General features: G+C 33.8%; 1 protein-coding gene across 1 annotated transcript; it reads left to right on the top strand.

The window, feature by feature from the left end:
* The first annotated feature begins 639 nt into the window (after positions 1-639).
* Positions 640-23,233, top strand: LOC110456166 (choline transporter-like protein 2). The gene is made up of 24 exons (XM_021506736.1): positions 640-845; positions 2,207-2,224; positions 4,819-4,867; positions 5,162-5,235; positions 6,160-6,238; positions 6,894-6,981; positions 7,309-7,407; positions 7,721-7,784; positions 8,379-8,526; positions 8,866-8,949; positions 9,821-9,933; positions 13,947-14,063; positions 14,530-14,629; positions 14,862-14,954; positions 15,429-15,555; positions 15,984-16,033; positions 16,367-16,543; positions 17,072-17,200; positions 17,727-17,796; positions 18,150-18,223; positions 18,843-18,913; positions 19,315-19,406; positions 20,779-20,863; positions 21,262-23,233. The coding sequence occupies exons 1-24, from the start codon at positions 821-823 to the stop codon at positions 21,399-21,401; spliced, it is 2,166 nt and encodes a 721-aa protein (XP_021362411.1). The 5' UTR covers positions 640-820; the 3' UTR covers positions 21,402-23,233.
* Positions 23,234-24,270: the final 1,037 nt, after the last annotated feature.

The following is a 24,270-nucleotide window of genomic DNA, read 5'->3' as shown; positions in this document are numbered from 1 at the left end:
GGTATATCAGCGGGAGCTGTTTTTTAAAGTGATACTGATATAACGGGGTTATTTCCCCTGTCATATGATTATATTAAAGTTGTAATAATACCTGATCATTCAATTAGCACAGTCGTTTTTGTCCCAAATGACCGACATTCTGAAAAAAACCTTTTAATTCTGCATAAAATTAAAGTTCATTCGCGTTTACCTGCGTAAGGTTTTTATTCAAGAATGTCTGTGACGTGCGATCCCTCTGACGGCTAACCCAATCTCTTTTCGAAGTCAAGAGCTGCGTTACAAATAAAAAGATATACGGATTAGCATTTGTTACACGTTGTCGACAAAAATATTTCAGAATATCTATTAAGAAGAAAACTTAATCATTCATGTAGTATAACATAACTAAATTATAGTTTATAATTCTTAAAGGTTTATATTGTGTTTAAAGCTCCTTATAAACTTTTTTTTGTAGACACGAAATATATTTTAATACTTAATGACTTCTTATTTAAGCGATTGATAACAGTGGAGATATATACACTTTACCGTTACGCGTGATGCTTTTGAACGGTCCGTATTGAATACCATCAGATAGTCATGTCCGGGTCAGTTTGTGCCATTGTGATTTGATTTAAATCCCTAATTCAAAGCAGTTGTTTAAAATCAGTGTCATTAGGTTTTGGCAAACAGAATAGTATACATGAATAAGTATAACGTGTGTGCAAGGCCCAGGTTTAACTTTAGTCGCCATCTTGCATTTGAGACTGTCATACATTTACGTAGATTAAAAGTGTTGTTATAATACGAAAATTTTACACGGATATCTACAACAAGAGTCATGTCGTCGAAGGTGGCTCCCGAAGGTAAGTTATTAAATAGTAACCCGTTTGGTTTGTTTATATAATGATCATCTAAGAAAAACTGTATAGACTAGGAACGGTGGTTTGTGATTTTTGTTATATCTCCTATCAGGTAGTTAACATTTTTAAGTCAAGCTGTGCCCATTCTCTAGCTGTATTTAATTACAAAAATAACTAAATAAAGATATTTTACAAATATAAACACCAGCGGGATTATCTCATTTTCATTTACACATTTAAACGAGATCATTTTTTATTATATAACCGTATTCGTAAAGTAGCTTACAGTTCTGTTAATGCTGATACAGATGACTATGATGAGCAAAATGAATACTGATTTTATAACTGAATAGAGAAATAAAACATTCTACCGCTTAGTGTGGACAACGATGATTCTATAACTGAATATATTCAATGATAATTCGCGACTGACCAGAAACGAATAACTGATGAAACCTGAGTAAAAAATAAGAATTATATATTTTAGAATAATGGACCAGAGTAGGGTCAGTGATGATTTTATAACTGAATATATTCAATGATTATTCGCGACTGACTAGAAACGAATAACTGATGAAACCTTTTATTTTTAGTAGACAATAAGGATTATATATTCTAGAATAATGAACCCGAGTAGGGTCAGTGATGATTCTATAACTGCAGATACTAAACATGAGCAGCACTTATCATTACCATATAGCTGTAGGAACAATGGTGGTCTTGTTATTGTGGGACAATGGTTATTTAAGTGATAACTAAACCTAAGTATGTGAAATGATTGTTCTATATCTGACTAGGGTAAACAGTGATCCCATTGAAGTAGTGAGAACATTTCAAATTGTACCGTTTACTAAAAAAAAAATAACCAAAGTCTTATCTGAACACATGCTACATGTACTTAATTAACTGTTTGATGTGACGAGGATTTTGACAGAATACTCGTTATTGATTTGGCTTTATCTACGAAACGTGTTACTTTCTTATGAATTTATACAGACGAAATTCTCCATAAACTTGACATATAAAAAACAGGCTGAGCCCCCCTTTAATGGTTGAACATTATCAATGCGGAAAACCCATTGGGTCGCCAGTTACTTTCGTTAATTCATGTAGGAACTCTTGCAAAAGCATGGTACCACCTAAATATTATACATTGATGTTCATGTTTCAATACGAGCAGACATTACCCGAATATCATTCGATTGTTTAATTTGCTTTTTTATTGTTAATTGCAGCACAATTTTTTCTACGTGAACGTTTGTCTTATACATTTGTTTGTTAGAAACTTCGTTATTGTTTATTATTAAGACCCCATTTGAATGAAATTAACACCAAATTATAATTATTTCCGTTTTTCATTTCAGCGGAGAAAAAAGACTTCGGTAAGATGTTTTTTTATAGATAATTAAACCTAAGAAGGTAAATTGATGATTCGTTGTGACTTTGGTTAAAATTGATTCAATTGAAGCAGTTTGAAGGTTTTGAAGGGCTTGGCAGTTTGCTGATATTTGTTTTTCATTCCGTTCAAATTAACGAGCGATAAAAACAGGCTACGGTTGTATTGATTTATTCGGTAAACTAGATAAGGATTTCAAGACAATTTTATCTTATCTAAATATTACACACTAGTCCTTACAAGCCACCTTAACGGATCATCACAGAATCATTCATTTATTTTACATTTTAACATTTAACAGCTTATCTTCATTACCAAACAAACCGTTAGAAATAATGACTTCAAATTTATTGTACTACGTAATAACGTGTATTATGAAATGTTCTCAGAAACGTTTGTAAAGCGTTGATTCACGATCATTGTCTAATGTGTATCCTGTTAAAACCATATCCATACTATACCTCGATTCCTCATGCTTGGCTTAAACCACATGTCAGATATCGGATGTATATCCGGTACTAGTTTGAGTTTTAGAGTATCCTTCAAGTAGAAATGTATATAAACATTATAACACATTTAGAAACTCCACACGTGTCATCAGCGTAGTAACATGAAGTAACATAAATTTTGTAAATGCTTTGTAATAAATAACACAAAAAAAAATATAATAGAAAAACGATATTACAAAGAACAACTAGAACAACATACTGATATAAATAGTTCAATGTAACTTACAGTAGAACGAAATGTCGATTATACACGATTTTAAATGAAATGCATTCCGAGACATTGTATTTATATTATGATACAACATTTATTCAATCGAAATAAGAGCACTAACTTTTCGTCAAGTAATAAGATAGATATATCAACTTGTTGAGAAGAAATCATATCAATTACTAAATACCCCATAATTCGGGAAACATCTTTGGTGAAACAAATCTTTGTTGAAAAAGATATAATGGGCAGCACTGGACTTTTGCATTGACGGATGGTGAAAAGAGCGAAAGTTATTTTTTTTCTTCTATTAAATGCAAGCATGTAACTTTTTGAGAATGTTTAGTGAGAAATGTGTTATACAGATAAAATGACACACCAACATTAACAAAAATGGTAAACAATGATGCTACGAACAAACAAGCATCGATATATCAAATGTATACCACTTATGCTATATGATCATTTAGTTAACGAATGGAACATTAAAAACCCATATATTGGTGTGGTCAATTTGAATAGTATGATCATTTATAGATTCCAAACAACGTTTTCCTATTATGTTACTGGCTATGGTACAGCAAATGTACGTGCGAAAATCCCCGCTCGTTTACCCTATATTATGAAGTTTAAATTACCGACAGGGCAGTCTCAATGTCGCGGGTCATTGTCTGTCTATATAATAAGTATTCTAGGTGTGTCACGATTTACTACAGTGTAACTTTAAATCCTGAATACTCTATTGTTATCCGTGCATTGACAATGGTATTTGTTATGGTATGTAATTGTTTGCATGTTTTAGCAACAATTAGCTCCTATATGAAAGAAAGAAGTTTAAATAGTCATACTACTAACCAACACACACGAATTAATTGACTTGATGTTCGAATGTACACATTTAGGTTAAATTTACGACGGGATAAGTATATGTGTGGTTTCAAAATGAAATCTGCGTTCCTTTTATTTTTTAACACTGTGCAGCTTGCAGCTTTAACAAACCCCAATTATACATTTTATCAAATTAATATTTCATGTCATTGTATAATCTAACAGTTGAGTATAATGGAATTCATTCTGATAACATTTGTTGTTCTCACCATCAATATATCTTATATTAAATAATATAACATAGACTTTTCAGTATAATTTCTTTAAATTGTCAGTAAATTATTACAACTACAAAAAATGTTTGTAAATATCATGTGATTTACATCGTTTACCAATTAAAAAGTATAAGACCACTATTCAAAACATGCATCTTGCTTTGAAATGGCATTGTCGCATGTATCATACCAATCGATTCCCACACAAAGGCCTATTGATATTGTCTGCCTCTCTGTACGTGCAGGGTATAAAGATGTTCCTTCTACTCGCGGGCGTAGAGGTATCTGGATTGCCGTTATGTATTCGACCTCCTAGCTTATTCTTAAATATCACCGCCCCAACTACGCCACTCCTTTTGGCTAAGAAATAGTTAGGGAAAGAAGATTGTTATTTGTGACAGCATCCCTGTAGATAATTTTACGTCATATGTAAATAAACGTGATTTCAGAATTATGACCACGCCCACAGGTAAAAGAAATAAGGTAGCACAACCTTACTATGTTTTCAGACGACCCTGTGTACACTCCACAGCATATTCTTCATTAGTCCGGATAGCTCTGTTAGAAAATACTCTTTATGTTTACATTTAACGAAGATTGAGAACTGATTTACTACATTTAGTATGTCTTATATAATCATACAAGTGTCTTTCTTGCCAAAAATTGATAACCGATGTTAACACAAACAATTGGAAATAAAACACTTTTACAATACTTTTAATTATTTACATGGTGTACACGTCCCCTGCTTTCCTTTCAGGAAAACCGAAACAACACGACCCAAATTTTAAGGGACCATTGAAGAATAGGTATAGTGTACTTATATAACCCTACTGTTTATTCTTAAAACAATATTTCAGTTTTGGCTTTGAATTAAACTATCAATTCGAACTTATGTTCTTTATTCAAAAATCTTCTCGCAATTCAATGTTTATATTAATTATGTAATCATGCACACATTTAAAATTCGTCTTTTATCATCCAAATGGACAAAATAAGACGGGAAATCGAATAAAACATTTGAAATATTAATTATGTATTAATAAGGTTGAGAATATAACTGAGATATATGTTATGTTATACATGTTTGCATCATTTTTCAGATCTTGTACAGACATCATCTGTTGTCTAATTTTCGTCATCTTCCTTGGTGTATTCGCCCTGGTATCCGCCTATGGTATGTATGTGTGGGCTCAGTACATAGTAATGTTTAGTGTTATACTACTTCATATTGTCCACGTATATTACAAGAAGTAGCTGAGGTCAACAGGAATAATTGCAAATGAAATGCACTTATTACATGATTAAGCCGAAACCCCATCTAAAACAATATACAGTACTTGAACAACGGAAAGATATATCACGGTGACAATACATGGAAGGGTGGGGAACTTGAAAAAGGTCTATTATATACAAGTATGTGAGATATGGATAGTCTATCCGAGACTGTAATTAGAACCCTTGGCTTGCCGGGGTACTGAATCCAAATTCTGCACCCGAGGGTAGAATATCCACACCCGAAGTACCTGGATAATGGTTGACTCTTTCTCTCCCACCCCTTAACCAGAGTTTTGTTAGAACACGCGAAACCATCCTAATGAGACACTAAATATTTCAAAATTTATAGATGACGTATACACAAAGAAAGGCCATATTGACAATGCGCAGATAACCGTACGGTATACTTTTGGTATACCTCAGATTTAAAACTCTATGCAAGACCTCCAGGATAAGCTTGTACTACTACTCTTATGTTTTTTAGGTGGTGTCACCTGCCGACGGTATGATTGCCACAGTCAAACGAACGACGTTTTCAGTTCTGTAGAAATTTGTCAAAGTATGGTTAGTCGATATTGTCACAAATGCACACAGAAAAAGATGATGTGAATTTCTTGTTCTCATTATGGGGTCCTGTGCACACATATTTTGACACTGAAGCTGTGAACCCAATTGATCAAATATAGATTTGCTTTAGTTACATATTTTCTTTCTGAGCACATGCTTTTGTAGTTCAATGGCATTTGAAGTTGTAGTATTCAGGTTATGTTTGAACTTTTGCATAACAGTATGCACAACTCAATATTTCGTTTGTCTATTACAGCCTTCATACAGGGTAACCCGTTATTGCTGTTATATCCCGTGGACTCTGACGGTGTCATGTGTGGATCCGGTACTAATGCGTGAGTTTTTAACTGACCTTGATGTTCTTTGTTTACGCAAACATAATGCTGTAACCCCATCAACTTTAACCCACAGACATACGGTACATGTACATCCCTACAACACACGATACTTTCAGATGCAGGTTAATGAATACTTCGAGCAAGTTCTATGATCGCTAATATTAGGTCGTGTACTAACATGTTCTGCCCGGGTGGATTTGCCCTCATTTTAGAAAAAGAAAAATGCTAAACTGCGTCTAGCATTTCTGGTTGTTATGCTATGTACGATCACAGATATTGTAGAATATACAAAAACACTCTGGTGTTTAAATGAAGAACTTGTTTTGAAACTTTTCATGTGATAATCTATACATCTTATTTTGTTTCCACAATAGGTTTCATATTCATAATACCATCTGAAAGAGATAATCCGACGAAAATGTGATTCCCAAACGTTGAGATTTTAAAAATACAATGTAAATAGTAATTTTAGCCGTATGATTCTACCATGTTAGTGCTATTCCGATTGGCAGGCGATGCGATGTGTGATTGAAAATACAGAAAACAAAATATAAGGCGTTATGAAATATATTTCAGCTCATTTCAAATTTACTTACCTTTAGTCTATTATTTGCTGTGATAGTAATATTATGTTTCGCTTAATTTGTTGCAGTGGAAAGGACTACCTGTTTTATTTCGATCTTATCGATTGTTCAAAGGCAGGGATAGCCGTCTTCCTGCTGGGATGTCCTTCACCACAGGTACATTAGATTGAGTGTTAGACACAAAAATGGCGAGAAGGGTCGTGATATAGTTGTTTTCTTTCTACTTCTACCTATCCTCTTTTTTAATTATTAATTTAAAGAATAAAAAGTAAAAATCATAAAAGTGGTCATTTACCCTTCATTTTACATGTCACACTTTTATTAATATCGGTATGTGAAAATCTGTTGTTGTAAGATTGTAACTTAACGGAAAACAAAGCAGAATTGTTCTATACCTTACGAAGCTATCTACTTCCTGTCTTTATTCTATCATGTATGCAATGTTTAAGGAAAATGGCTATTTTTTCTGTTTGAACTTTCTAGATCTGTGTCACCACGTGTCCGTCATATTATTACTCAGTGGCCACGGATGTGTCGTCAAGCTCAGATTTGAAATATTGTAAAGAATCTGCCGACATGAGCGTGAGTATATGGCTGAAATATTGACTTCAAAATTTAAAAATTTACGTTTCGAAGATTAAACGATTGTTATAAGATAAACGTATGCGTTCCAATTGCATTGTTTGGATATATGTAATATATTTCATTATTTTTGGATTTTTGCAAACGTAAATTAATTATATTCTTTATATTCCCAATTCAACATCATATTGCTATATTTTTGCTAAGTGTAGTTGCATTTGGTCACATAGACGTTTCGAAAGGTGATGCTTTTATTGCTGATGCGACCAATCCAAATGTGAATGCAATTAGAGGTAACGATATGGTTTACTAGAAAGACGTTTACCAACTGATATCAGAAGACGAGTGCCCTGCATACATTCTCGCCAGCTCCCCAGGCAAGTACCACCATCACACAACCCCATCTCGTTGGATATATCTAAACTTGAACACAGACTATTGTATGTTTTTTAAGCGATAGGAACGTTTATATATGTATCAATATGAACACTTATATTAACTTAAAAATATACAGATCTAAAAACATCAATGCTAAAAGCATTATGGTAAGATCTGTGCTCGGACTTCAGATAATGCATATAATCATAGTTAACAGTTAAAATACCTTACACGACAAAGGATGACCAAAGTGTCAACAAAATCGTAATTCGAACTCCAAATCAGACAAAATATTATTAACATGGAGGCACTTAAAAAAGTACCAGGAAAATAAGATCAAGTGCTTCGGAAGGATTCGAATGTTTTGCTTCAGTGACACCCACCAGGTACGTACATGGTACATGACATTGATAACATTTTGACATACATACATGGTACACGACGTATTTATAACACTATGACAAACGTACATGTACATGGCGTAGGCCTGTTGATGACATCATGTCATACTGACATTGTACATGAAGTCGTGATATTCTGTTATGTCGAAACTAAGAGCGAAAGATGATATTATAAAATCCGTTTTCGTTTAGTGATCCGCCGCTGTGTACCAACTGTCCTGGTCAACTTCATCAACAGCATTGGTGATTTGGATAGTAACATCAACAGCAGCGTGCCCACTACTCTGTCTAGCAAGGATGGTACAGGTCTGACGGCAAGCATACTCTCCACAGCATTAGAGTAAGTAGCACAATAACTTAAGAGTTACATAATTTGTTTGGCACAAATGCTACAAATAAAGTAAACGTTTTAAATTTTAAGTGGTAAGATAAAACACGAATATAGCAATAACCATCTGGCAGAAAACGAAAACCACTGGCGGACTATATATTTGAACTTCTTTCCCGAGCGGAGGCATGCCTCCTGTTCATTCCTCGGTCTTATTACGATTTTGCCACTGTAAGATGAAATATAGCGAATATTTAGTATACGATTACTGTTAAAGCTACTCCAGGGCCTGCATGCTGACAGACTTGACTACCATGTAGTTGATTAATGTTATTGTTTATCTCCCCTCAGTGTGTTTGGCACGTTTATCAAGGCCAAAGAATACGCGGAAAAGATCATGTCTGAAGTTCTGCGGACGTGGTGGGTCATCGTTGTGTAAGTGATCAGTATTTCAGTGTAATGTTCTGTATTGTTTAAATAACGTTTGCCATTGTACAATACGCATCAAATTGTATTCGATTATAATTGTATTCCTGTATCATTATAAACGTAATATATTTTACTATCATTGTATGTCTAATCTCCAATGTGTCTTACACAAGGAATACAATAATCTGAATCTGAATATGATTTATATCAAAATGTCTGTACAGCGTAACAGAAAGTTGGATAACGGACATTTCACTTATTCCGAAGTATATACTGAAAAAAGTAGGCCGACAAAAGTCTTATACGGAGTTGAATATATGTGTCGAGCACGAACGAAGAGATATGTTGTAGTTTCGTCTCATTCACAAATTAATAAGAGGTTAAATTTACAAACCAGACGTAATTCGTTCAGGTTATTATAAGACCATGACCATGTCCTACCCTGTATCAAACCGAGAGCTGGTATGAGTCGTGGGTTGATACGGGCCAGAATATGGAAATTGTTATAACGTTACCTTTTTGTCATAAATACGCTGGTACTAGTTTAACCCATATCTCCCCTACCCCTCGGGCCAACTTGCATGGAGGTATTGGTTGATACGAAGTAGGATGATGAAAATGGTCATATAAAAACCTATTGCAAGCAAACGTTATATGATGGGCTAGTCATAAATCCCGCTGTCGATGGCAAGCAGCCGTAGTTGTACGTCCCTATAATTTTATCTCGTTGATATTTAACACATTGATTACAAGAAGAAACCTTCCACTGGCTATCCAATTATTAAACAAAGGTAACTAAATGTCTTTAGGTTTAATTGATATAAAACTTGACTGTTTATAGTAATAAGAAAATGTACCCTTCGCTATCTTTTTTCAGCTTTATGATCATTGTCATGCTGCTGTCCCTGCTTTACATCGTTCTCCTTCGACTGTTGGCTGGCTTCATGGTGTGGTTCACCATCTTCGGGATGCTTGGGGCATTTGGATATGGTAAGTTAACAGATTTATCTACTTTTGCCTTATGTTCTTTCGTTATTCTCATACAACCAGATCAATAGGTGTCTTTGTATTTTTACGGGAAAATATTTGGAAATTTTACACTTCGTTTAACCTCTCGAGTCTATTGGCCTGATGCATGTTGCGCTATAGAAGGTGTGTCAGGACCGGCGGGCGCCAAAAACTGAATATTCGAGACTACACAAGCTATAATGTCAAGTACATTTCTTGTAATCATTCTAGCATATGTAGGTCGTAGATTGAGGAAATAATGTAAATGTTGTTACCCACTGCATGTTGTAAGATGGATCTTTATATATTCCTCTCAATTTAAACAAAAATCTGTTTTCGTTTCCCAGCGCCTTGCTTTGCAATACCTCTTTTGTGGCGTAGTGCTAAACATTCACCAAAGAGAGAAAGGCAATGGATTTTGTCCCTAGGACGAGACATAATAAAGCCATTCAAAATGGCAGTTGTTAATCCTGCCAAACGCTCACCATTTAGGGTATTCACACCAACTGAATCACCCGCTGTCACTATAAAATGGCTGATTGGAATACACAATGTTGTGTGCTGGGTGCCTTGTTTGCATCTGATCTGCGCTATGTCAAGGCGGCAAACACCGAAAGCACGAATAGATTACGTAATGGATGGCACGTCCTTTAAATACCTTAGTTATCAATAGCTTGTTCAACGCGATACAATCAAATTAAATTAAATAATATCAATTTTCTGTGTAGAAATATTTGCATATAAAATGGCATAATGGGTTATAAAAATATTAACATATATGTGGTTAGAATATCACTTAAATTGCATATGCAATACAATTTTATGATTTCATATATTGCCCAAACGTGTGATAAGACATCGTCCGCTTCCGGATATAAATGCTCGCATCAGGTTCTAATACCAGCGAAACCAAATTTTCAGTCAAAGCCGCTTCGAAATACAGAACTGTACAAAAATACAAGAGATTACCGAACAAAAACTTGTTTCGAACTAAAAGTCGCTGAACTTAAGAATCATATGGATGATAGAAAATTTTCTTGAGGGTCTTAAAAAGGTAAATTCATAAAACACATATAATAAATAAATCCTCAAAGATGGGTACCATAAAACTTTTTCCAAATATCTTTGTAAACTGCATATTTTGAAACACTGCGTTGTAAATTAATTTGTCAGCAGCAATCAATATCTATCACCGATATCGTTATATTAGGAACAATATGGTTAATATCGAATCAACTGCGCCGTGCAAGCGTCGTAATAAGGGATACAGTGATGTTGCGTTCAAGAACGGGAAACCTCACGATCAAACATCGAAATCGTCACGCTTATGTCACAGACTAGTACGAAGACGTCCCTGCTGTGGACCATGTGCAAAATGTGCAAAATGTAATAGGAAAATTATTTCAACTGATAATACATGCAAGACAATACTTGTTATATGCATCTATCTATCTTCATAAGCACGCATATATTTTACCAATCATATCGTTAGAAACAAGAACACTCGAATAATATATATCAGTTGAAAGAGTTTTATATACAATAATCAAGCATACCCGTTACAGTGTTAACAGCAAAAGTTATACTGTACTGAACGAATTCCTTAATATATGGATACCAGGTGAACTCAAGGATAAACGTTTCTGCTCAATGCTGATGAATCAAATCAGAAGAATTCATCTCATCATCAGACTTGACCTGTTTTGCAACATGAACATGTCAGACATGATCATATCAGAGTACAACTTTAAACTAGGCCTGACTGCAAGATGGTATGGAATTACAAAAACAAAACAGGATGAAATTGAAAATCCTAAGGTTGCAGTGTACAGTAGAGTACTTGGCTATGGGTGATGTTTTTGTACAATGAATAACCCCTGTAATATTACATATATCAACATTTAAAAAAAAACATCAGCACTAAAATTGGCATATACATGATGAAGTGGACTATGTGGGCTTCGTAATTAAAACAAAATCGAATTTGTTTGAGACTACAGTTTTGGGCATTTACAAATCTATGTCTGCACAACAAAAGCTAGGTTTTTATGTAGTCTATTTTTGTACTCAGCACATGTGTAAATATTGTGAAAAATCCACCGGAACGACCCATGCTAAAACATGAGTATTTATGTTACTGAGTAGGCGATATTTAATTTAAGACAGGTTTTAAGAAAAGAATGACTACCTGTGTGGGTCACATTTTTTAAGGTGGTAACCATGGTTTTCACAAGTCCCAAATCTGGGGGAAACACCTTTTGAAAATAATCATTCTTCTAAAATAAAATGTATTCAAAATACAGTTTATAAATATATATATATCAATGTATTATAAAAAGTGATTAAATGTCCATGTGAAGGAAGTAAATATAGAAAAAATAAAATTAACGACCGACTAAAAAACTAGCTGCTTTCACCCTTAACAGGGCTCTTCAGGTTTATTCAAAAGAGAACAACGTCGTGACGTCACAATTACATGTCATCACACTACAATAGTAACGTGACGTCACGAAGTACACAAGATTGGTGGACAATTTGGCGTAAAATTTTATTGTGGCCTGTTGAGACTCGGTTTTAATATTTTTATTAGTTGGTCTTCTTTCGTTTCTCTTAAAATAGTGTCTGATGAAAATAGTTGATACAAAGGTAATACATTAAATTTATCTCCAGCACATTCATGAATATGTTTGTTAACATGAAGATTTCGTAAAGAATCAGTTCTAGTTTGTTGTCTATGTACAGTCATACGTGTTCTGAGTTCATTACCGGTTTGACCGATGNTAACACCAAAAGTATCCAAATGTAAGACACCAAGATGTGCTACATGTCCTATGATTATCGAGTGTAATACTTTTATTTTCAAGAATGGTTTGAAATTTACTGTGAAGGTAAATATGAATTGTAAATCAAAAAATGTAATTTATGCAATCGTTTGTTCTAAATGTGGTGATTTTTACATCGGTCAAACCGGTAATGAACTCAGAACACGTATGACTGTACATAGACAACAAACTAGAACTGATTCTTTACGAAATCTTCATGTTAACAAACATATTCATGAATGTGCTGGAGATAAATTTAATGTATTACCTTTGTATCAACTATTTTCATCAGACACTATTTTAAGAGAAACGAAAGAAGACCAACTAATAAAAATATTAAAACCGAGTCTCAACAGGCCACAATAAAATTTTACGCCAAATTGTCCACCAATCTTGTGTACTTCGTGACGTCACGTTACTATTGTAGTGTGATGACATGTAATTGTGACGTCACGACGTTGTTCTCTTTTGAATAAACCTGAAGAGCCCTGTGAAGGGTGAAAGCAGCTTGTTTTTTAGTCGGTCGTTAATTTTATTTTTTCTATATATCAATGTTTATATATATGTAGGTGTGTTGTGCAGGATAAATCCACTATGCATGTTTATCTGAGACATGCCCTTTATTTTAGGATCCGGCCATTTCTACTGTATTCTGTTTCCTTATACATATAGAAATTTAATTTTTCCGAAAAAATGCCTTTTTGTGCTTGATTCAGCTTCACGTTCATTCATTATTGCTTAAAACTACACAAAAACGTTTAAAAAGTTACATATAAAGATCAATATATAGGTCAATAGTCTGTTACCTGTGGGATGTATAAAGGGGGGTAACTCGCCCTTTTCACAGGCACTTCACAATTCATCACATATGTGTCTATTGTATAATTGGTAAAGTTGATACCAATCAACAAATAATTCACAGGCTATCTCCTGATGCATTCAGACTAGATTTCAGTCTGTTTCACTCAGTTCAGCACCTGGTATCCATGGTTATACTGTACTCTGCTACCTAAGGGGTCGTTTTATCGAACCTTGATGCCATGTAATGTCCAGTTTCTAATGTTGAATTGCGTCACTATATTTCTAGCCTCCTGTGAATTCTAAGGTGTTAATCCATCGACCCCAAATGCCGTTTATTTTCTAGTTTCTAATGTTGTGTTGTAATATTGACAGCCTCCGTTCACCTCCTTATGTACTACATGGACTCCTCAAACGACAACGTGGATATGACTATATATCTGTCAGTTGGAACAATCACATATTCGAAGTCAAAAATGTATCTCACTCTTGGTAAGTTCTTAAAACTTGTTTATAGGGAATGGTGATGTTAATTATTAGTATCGCACAATGTTACTTCATCCTGTTGTCCTTGACATTCATCGAATAGAAACACCTTATAACGATAATTTGGCATTATAAGAGTTAACGAAGGTTGAGAATTAAATGTAAATAATGTAATGTATTCTGTAAGTTAGTAAGTTTTTTTTTAATTTTTATTAGGCAGTTACTTTTTTATACGAATATGATTGTGTCGATTGTATATCGAAATGCTAGACGAAAACATTAATGCTAAGCCAATGCACGTTTGTTCAAACAAACTATTATGGTGAAATGTTGAAAACATATTAGAGGATATACATATTTGTAGTTGTAGATTTCAAGTCACAGAATATATAGCTGCCGTTAGAGTGAAATATGTCAGGTGTACATGTTTAAAATATTAGTATGATCCTTTTTGTTTCTTTTTTTTGCCCAGGTATCTTGACTTCTATCATATTTACTATTATTCTGGTGATCACAATTTTCCTGTGTCAGAGGATAAGTATAGCTATTGGACTGATCAAAGAAGCCAGCAGGTAAGGAATAAACACATCCTATTCTAGATCCGACATATCCAAGTGCACATTGGTTAATAAACAACTCCAAATGCCCGCTCTAAAAATCATTTTAGTTCAACAGAAAAATGAGTTGGAATGTTGTAAGCAATCAATTTTTTTTTTAAATATGAAAATTAATGGAGGATATTTGTTTAAAACGTTTACCGGATTTGTAAAAATGTGATATAATTTGTATTTTCATTTGTTTCAGAGCAATCGGGAAAATAACGTCAGCGCTGGCCTTTCCAATACTTATAATGGTACTCCAAGTAGTGCTTGTTGGCTATTTTATCGTGTTCGCGGCGTATCCTTTCTATATCTGTTAACGACTTTCAGCTGATATATAGTAAGGCGCTAGACAATCAAATAAAAAGCAAATCGGACGACATGTCTGTGTTTTATTAGTGTCCAGTCCTTGCAGTTCACTAACTACTTACTGTTTGACATCCTCGTAACTGCTCAGGACATATCAATACGGGTACCTGGGGAGACACCATTGGATTGGAAAGAAAGATTTTGTATGAGAGACAAGAAAAGTTAGATGACCCAAATATTGTAAGTCAATTTTTTTTTTTCAATGCCCTCTAAGCAGGATACGCTGAAAAAACATCAACACCTTGGTCGCCTCTTCAGTAGAAACAGTAGGGTTATTGTTATGGTTAATGATTCAGAAACCTTTATAGAACTGGTCATTCTGCTGTGCGGCCTTGCATCAATCATGTTCAAATTGTAAATATCCAACGCTAGCGAAGTGGTATTTCCTTAAACAGTTTCTCAGTTATCTTGCCTCGACAGGGCGGACCACGACGTCAATCGTAAATTCGACGTCCACATGGTCTAATGGCCAGTGGAATACCGCCGAGATTGAGTCGCAAGTATCCAGCTTCATTGGGTCGACATGTTCGGTACGTAATGGAACACAACTCAATATGAATTTCCACTAATTTGTTGTATGGTTGTACAATTACAATATCCACACCAAGTTTACGTACAGATAGAGTTTTAGTGTGGTTGTAGGCACTTGATATTACTCCTAAGCTTAGCATAAACACCTACGTTAGGACTGGTTTATTTTACGAACACTTTTAAATCTTAGTTAGCAATACAAGACCCATTAAAACTTATCAAAATAGTTTCAGTGAGACAATATTCAGACACAACCATCACTGAAAAAGTCACAATCTGACAGAATAATCATTTTCAGATAAAAAAAAAAACAAAAAAACATTGTACGTTAGATGGTTTATGACATTGTTGAGGGTTTAGGAAAGTGTTCAACAGTGACCAAGTGAATCCTGGTGAAATATTCACTTCATGCAATTTTACATTGCAGAATGGCACCACCTCTAACGCCTGCGACTACTTGAAGAATGTTGAAGAAAAGTAATGTTTGTCTATATATTTTAAAGTATTGTACCAATACACATGTTTCGAAATTATTAGCATTACCAGTCAATATTAATTCATCAGATCGCTTTGCATAATTGGTGTATACAATTTCATGTTCAGTGGAAATAATATAACATGGCGTAAACGGTTGAATTACATGCTTTTTCTTGTATTGAAGAAAACCTCAATGCAGGCTATATGCATAGTGATACAAAGCTATGAAACACCTACTGTGTTGTACGCTATAATCATATACAGTTGTGCAAACCCGTTGTTAGCTTCAACTCAACAAATAAAGTCAAATCGTATCTGTCCTTCCACTTTCAGCTTCGTGATGTACGCCGCATTATTCGCCCTCTTCATGTTTTTCTGGCTTCTGAACTTCATTATTGCCCTTGGGCAACTATCACTAGCTGGGGCATTCGCGTCCTATTATTGGGCATTCGATAAGACGAAGAATGTCCCAACGTTTCCACTTGCGGCGGCCATGTGGAGAGCAATTAGGTAAATATGGCTTTAACCCTATAGAATGAAGAATCAACAATGTTAGAGATGATCGTAAGAAGCGAAAAATATTATCTAGAATATGAGATGTAAGAAATATTCACTCTCCGGCTCTTCAAATAGCAATGGTTTTGGAACTTTATTATAATAACAACTCATTTAAAGAAAAAATAGAAAAAAAAACTATTTTGCAGTTTGTGTTTATTCGTTTTACTGTTTATAATTATAATTCTAGTTTCCCCGTTCTCGCATATTTTTTTCTTTTTCTGCCAGTTTTTGACGAAATGGCACATAACAATTGACATTGTCTGTAGTATACCTTTAACAAATTACATCTTTTATTGTTTGACTCTGATGATCCTGTTTTGTTGACGGGGCGCTATGAGATATCAGCCATGATACATCTAGATATAATCATATGATGGTTAGCTCAGTAATTCTGGTATAAATATTTCACTGTGCTCAGGATAACCATCGATCTAACACATTACAGTCACGATTATTACACTTTTGGTTGCTGGGTTACAGGTACCACTTGGGATCCCTGGCATTTGGATCCTTTATCCTGGCCGTGGTGGCAATGATCCGGGTTGTTCTAGAATACCTAGATCACAAACTGGGCAAGAGTGAGAACATTGTAGCAAAATTCGTTGTCAAGTAAGTCACTTTTCGTACGATTTGGTCGTACGAACTTAACTTCTAATTAACACATTAAAAAATGGGCATTGACTGATTGTTGGCAGTATTTTACGGTTTGAAAGTTCCCTAAACGTTTTGTGTAAGCAGAAATTTACTTAATCCTTAATATGTATGTGTACTCTCAGCTTGAGCTTTAATAACGCAAACAACCACTCCCATTTAATCCGGATTAAATTCAATATCACGCTACTGATGTTGATTATTTATACATATGTGATTTTTGAATACTTGCAATGACGAGTAAGAGCGCTCTCATTTGTGTTGAAGAAATATCGCGCTGATTCCAATCCTTATAAATCATAGGAAAACATATCACATATCTAATTTTGACAAAAGATTTGAGTTTGAAGATCTTATTGACATCATTTGCCCAAACAAAACAACGGTACGTTACTCCATCCGTCCTCTTGTCTAACACTGATTCTTCGTACAACATATACAAAGGTTAGACGTGTTATTAAACATACTATTGTTTTAATTACAGGTGTCTGAAGTGCTGCTTCTGGTGTTTGGAGAAGTGTCTGAAATTCTTAACAAAGAATGCATATATACAGGTAAACATTAACATATGATAGACTATCTCGTTATAACAAATTTTACACGTTGCAGATTAAAAAGGAGGCAATTAATTATATTAACATAATATATACAAACATGTCTTTGTATTTATATAGTTTACAAAAGTGTAATTTCAAACTGAAATATTTTGAAGTCTGTGACATTTGTATCGTATGGGTAAACTATACAATGTTTATATGTCCGTCTTTGTGGTAGAAAAAAACCCATCTGCAAGGCTCCCGAAAAGTATAAGGTCACATTTTTCAACAGGAAAGAAATATAATTCAACATTTGAACGCTTTTTGTTGTCTAATGTGCTTCTAATGGTTTGTTTCGTTCACCTTTGTAGATGGCTATTCACGGAAAGAACTTTTGTTTCTCTGCAAAGGATGCATTCTTCGCGATCATGAGAAACATTCTCAGGTGATTACTGATGGTTATATACTCAAAAGAGCGGTTATGTTTTTGATATAATCTGTGTGCTTCAGCGAGAACATTCCATTTGATAATAAAGTCAAAATATGTCATGCATGTCTTTCGGTGCTATATCACAATGTTAAACTATAAAACTTTACAATAATGGAATAAATAGTGGTATTTTATAGTTTTATTATTAACAGTATGCAAGCATTATAGCATATTGAGTTATTTAACATTACAAGTATGGTGCATACATTTTCTAGTGGATAGGTTTGACTATTTATCTCTTAGCCAAACACTCGGCATGAACTCATTACATTATTGAATATTATTATAGTTTGTTTTCATAAACTATGTGATTTTATTTCCCCATTGGTTAAGCAACTGAACCTCTAAGCTACATAGTAATAAATTAAAGAACCTCGTTTGGGATTTATGATGTTAATACATACAGCTGAATGCCGAAATAGCTAAAGGATAAATATATCAACGAGTCTGTAAAAGGCTTACCAATAACACACTTTTTGTTTGCTCAACAAATCAATATTTTACATGCATCATAAAACTGTTTACATAAATGATACAGTCAGGATAACCACTGTTTATTATTTGATTTTCACAGAGTTGCCGTTGTGGATAAGGTGTCAGATTTCGTTCTCTTTGTCGGAAAACTAATCATCATTGGACTGGCCGGTTCGTATGTTTTTACATCGTAATCAACAGAATATTTGATAAACAAAATTTAATTGAGATTTCGCATACGTTTTTCAATATAAATCACTTATAGTGTATTGTTTGTAATAGGGTCAATAGAAAAGCACACATTATGATTTCCCATGAACAATTATGTATTCAATGTATTGATAATAATTTATGTAATGTAATCAATATAAAGATGTATATTATTATTTTGGTTGATGTAGATGATATACTAATAATGAATTTGTGTAATGTATTCAGTATAGATATATCAAGTATGATTCTGTATGTATTCAGTATTAGGATATATTTTATAATTCATCTTATAATTGTGTTATGTATGTAATGTAACTAAAAGGAGGTTTACTACCATTGATATTAATCGGTTGTTACAGAGGCGTTGGCGTTTTATGTCTTCAATTATCTGGCCGATGACCTACTGACGGGATACGTTACTACCACCAACACGTTCATCGTCTCCTATTTGGTGAATATTCTTTCGATGTTTTCGCGATATTATAATAATTATACAATTGTTTACATTTAATAAATCTGAACTCATTATCAAAGTTGTTCAAACATCATCAATTGTACATATACTGTACTCTTTCAGTGTGTACCTTGGTTACAAGTCGTTAGTAATATTGTTAAGTACAACGGATTCTCATTAATACAGTGGCTGAAAATGCGATTTCTCTGTAATTCGATGGCTTTGATTCAGGAACTAAAATTCTCATAGTGAAATACGTATTATATATCCCGATAGTGGAGGAACAAACCAAACTATACAGATAAATGAACTTTATTTTACTTCCTTGTTTTTTGTGTCAGTATATCGGTTTGCACTCCGTCCGTCCGTCCATTTCAATTCCTTCCCTCACAAAAGCTTGTCCGGGCTATACTATTTCACATGGAATAACCAGATTTGTTATGCAAGAACATTTTGGAATGGCGGAGTGTCAAGTACAAAAAGCATGTCACTGTGACCTATGGTTTGACTTTTGACTTCAAACCTTTGAAAGAATTGTCGAAGATATACACGTGTCTTCTAAACTATTTCACTTGGGGAAACCAGATTTGTTATGCAAATATGTCCTCTGGATGTCTAGTGCAAAATATAGATCATGGTCACATTTGCTTGAATTTTCACCTTATTCTTTTAAAAAGAAATCATCTCGATTAACCAGATTTGATTTGCAAAGATAACTTGACTGGTGGAGTGCGGGGTAAAAGAAGTATGTCACTGTAAACTATATCTTGAGATAGGTGTACAGCTTGGTAAATAAAGAAATATTTACCAATTGGGGACTATGTTAGGTAAAATGTGTAATGGTGAAAGAAGTTATCTAAATTATTGACTCTTGTCTATAGTCTTTTACTCAAAATATGAGAAATATTTAGGAAGAAATATAATACCTTTTGAAAATATCTCATCCAATAAGTACATAAGTTAGCCTCATATTTTGATAAAAGTTGATTACTTAAGAAAAAATATCCGTTCGGCTACTTTTATTCTTTAATTTCCACTGGACTAAATAACCAAATACATTTAAGAACAGTTTATATTTATCAAAGGGAAACATGTCTGAAAAGGTATTTGGTAGAACGAATTTATATACCTATACCTTACGTTTTGCCTCCCACGAAATTCAAGGCATTACGCTCACTTTTGCAACTTGATTGGTTTCGCGATTCTTTTCGGCGAGGTGGCGCATACGCAGCCATTGACTTCGAGCGTTACAGACAGCGTAAGTGAGAGGAATCCCTGAATTTCGAGGTTGAGGAAAGTGTTAGAACGTTCTGACTGACATGTATGTATAGAATCAGTATTACGTGATGTGCTTTGTTATATTTTTCAGATCATCCTGGTTTGCGCCTTCACCATTTCTTCGTGTTTTTTCGACGTCTTCTCTATGGCCCTTTCCACGCTGTTTATGTGCTTCTGTATGTATATCAATATAAATGTTCAATTAAAGTATGTACTATATATTGAACGTGAAAATCGATGACAACGGGTGTCTTTGAACCATCAGTGACAGTCCATACATGCAATGCCTTCTTTAACTGATATTTTTTTAACACTCCAAAATAATAAAGATAATGACAATTTCTTTTTTTCCCCAATTATTAATTGAAGTGATCATGTGGATGTCAGTGTTAGTACGCGTACATTATTATCATCATAATCATATTGTCAAATAATTAACAATTCAAAGTTTTAATGAATATATTCATTATACATCAGATAGTGAAAATAGCATATGAAGCTATCACCTGGAAGTTACATATGAAAATATTAGTAATTTGACATTACCTTATATCGAATTTTCATTTCATTACAGTGGAGGATATTGAAATGAATGACGGCTCCATTGAGAAACCTTACTTCATGAGTAAAGAGTTAATGAGGGTGCTTGGAGTTAAAAACGTCATTATACAAGACAAGCAGAAGAAAGGAGCTGCTCCCTCAGAAAACTTCTGAATCCAATTTGTGTTTCGATATTTCTGATGCGGAATATTCGTAAAAACATATAACTTATTGTATTTCTGTCAACAATACAGGATGGATGAAGATCATTTGTCATATTATGCAGGACTCCCTTTATCATTTCAATCCATCGCGGAGGAGAGGAGAAATCCTAATTTCATGGGTAGGTCGTTAATGACAACATGAGACAAGTTTATCCTGACACTTTATGTTTATACAGCCAACTAGAACTGTGCATTCATTTTTGTCTCCAATCATTTGTTAACAGAAGCACTATAGACATTTGGGTACTGCAATATTGTTCTGGCCAACAGCAGCCGTCACGGTAACTGCATTAGTAATAAGGAGTGCCCGTATGTAATTGGTAATTGTCATGGCACTTGCTTGTAAAGTGTAAACATGAGTTATTTAGTGAGCAAGTGGAACATGGTTGTATGAATGGGAACCAGTCATACTTAGCTCACCTGTGCTATGTTACATAACAAACGTTATCGGCATTGAATGTTAATTGTGCTAAAATCCAGAGTTTTCCTGAAATGGCTGATATGGGCCACACGAATGCGTGACAAAGCAACTGCTTTAGTAAAGCAATTGTCAGAGAAGCGAATCGACACATTTGATCCTGACAAAAATTATGTTTACTAAAGCAAATGCCATGACTATTACCTACTGAATACGGACAATGCCTTATTACAAACGGCGCCTGCAGCAACTGTCTGTCAAAATAGTAAGCGCTCGTGAGTTAAATATTCTTCTTATCGAAGGAAATGACGCGTCACACGCATGATTTCATAACCATATCAGGTGCTTACAAAAAGAGGTGACTGGCTCGTCATCAAACGTCAATTCAAAATCAAATTGAACGCAGTGTTTTTTCAAAAAATAAGTATAAATCTTCTGTGAATTTAATGAAGTCGTCTTTGAAATCACATTCTATTGGATAATTTGAAAACTGATTGTAATAAAACAAAACTTTGTACATTGATGAAAAAACATTCAAACAGCAAAATATATATCACAGTCATTTTGATATTGAGTTATTTACTGTTATACAATGATACATGCACAGTTTCTTATTTTTTTAGAATTTATTTATTAATTTTATTGTCATTATCAAGTTGAGTATTCCATTTATGTCTTTGCAAATTTCAGTGAGTTCATGACGACTTCACCACTTAAGGTACTGGCAAAGTTAAATAGTTGCACTATAAATAATGTAAAAGTTGTACGGACAAGTCATGGAGAATGTAAACATGCAGGTCTTGTTTCGGGTGAAGTTTGATATATGTATTAAATTGATTCACTTATAACTTACGAGATATGGACATTATTGAAGATTATTCACTTATCCTCATTTTATATATATTTCTCAATAAGACAATGAATCCTCTCCCAAAAGAAAGACGTTTCTTGTTTCTTTCCCTCCTCATTGTTTTTTCATGATTTAATGAACAAACCATCGTAAACAAGTGTCCCACTTTTAGGTTTTCATCATTTACAATTTTTCTGTCTTTTGTCATTGATAATTTGTGAGACATATATGTGTCCTCTCACTAAAGTAGGCAAGCATCGCTCTAAACTGGTACACTATAATGAAGATACTGTTACATGATTTCATTGATTTGTTAATTTTCTCATTACTTTAAATGTAATATTGTTATCTCTGTGATGAAGATTTTGATATTTCGCATGAGTGAAATATATGATAACTATTCAATTCACAGTAAATGATGACACTTATTCAACAAAAGATTATTCTGTTAATTTGTTATATTGGGTTATTTTTCTTTTTAAAGACGTGTGTTTCCATAAACAGGTGGCAAAATTATTAAATAAAAAATAAACAAATGACAATATTTTGCCATCTATATATCATTCATAGACCTGTAGCATGACAATAGATGTTACATTACTTGCTACATAAAGAAAATGTTTGTGATATTTTTGTATAAATCCATTTATTACCCTGAACTATTGCCAAATCATATTTAACGTTGTTATAATTTTGTTTCGTTTCATTTTGAAATGTTGTAAAATAAAGTTTGTCTTCATTTTTATAATCTAAATTTGTATGTTTTCAATTACAGCTGTCGTTTCCTATAATGAGCTTTACTAATGAAGCGACGGTTTAGAAACAACGATGCTCGCGTAGTTGCTATTAGAGGGGTAAAGCATATGTAACTGTATATTTAACAAGTTATTTAATGATTAACTTGAATATATTTTTCATGTTATGGAGATATAACACAAAAAGACGGAGTTTACTCTAAATAAACCGCGAAGCGGTTTATGATGAGAGTACACTCCTTTTTTTTGTTATAGCTCCATAACATGAAAGATATATTCAAGTTAATCCTTATAATTTAATCTACTATACACAATCCCTGTGGAAATCCACTTATATTGATGGACTCTTTTCTCTTAGAAAGTATTGCGCTGCAGTATCAGCAAATCAAAAGCGACGTTACAAACGACGACGTCATTTTCTACGTTATGGGCTGATAACATAAATTTTTAAGCCAATGAAAATGCTTGTTACAAGCAAGATTAAATTACATTAGCTTGATGGCTTTAACATTAAAGTCCGTGTCGGTGTATCGATTAAGGCGTTCTATTTACAGATAAGACATGTGTTAAAAGCAATATGTTGGTGTATTTGATCTTATGGATCTGATACCGACAATGGAGTGCTTCTTCACTGAAATACCATGCCAAAGTCATATATAACAATATTCCGACTGGTTCCAATAACATAATAACACAAATTTTGTTTAGCATAATACAATTTTACAATATGTCTGAATAGTTGAAACGTTTGCTAAAACCTTGATAGTCACAGTGGTCACTTTTAAATAATACCACG

The sequence above is a fragment of the Mizuhopecten yessoensis genome, unplaced genomic scaffold (genome assembly GCF_002113885.1).
Source record: "Mizuhopecten yessoensis strain PY_sf001 unplaced genomic scaffold, ASM211388v2 scaffold8537, whole genome shotgun sequence".
In the NCBI taxonomy this organism is placed as follows: Eukaryota; Metazoa; Mollusca; class Bivalvia; order Pectinida; family Pectinidae; genus Mizuhopecten; species Mizuhopecten yessoensis.
Note: the sequence above shows the minus strand (reverse complement) of the source record. Positions and strands in the feature narration are given on the sequence as shown.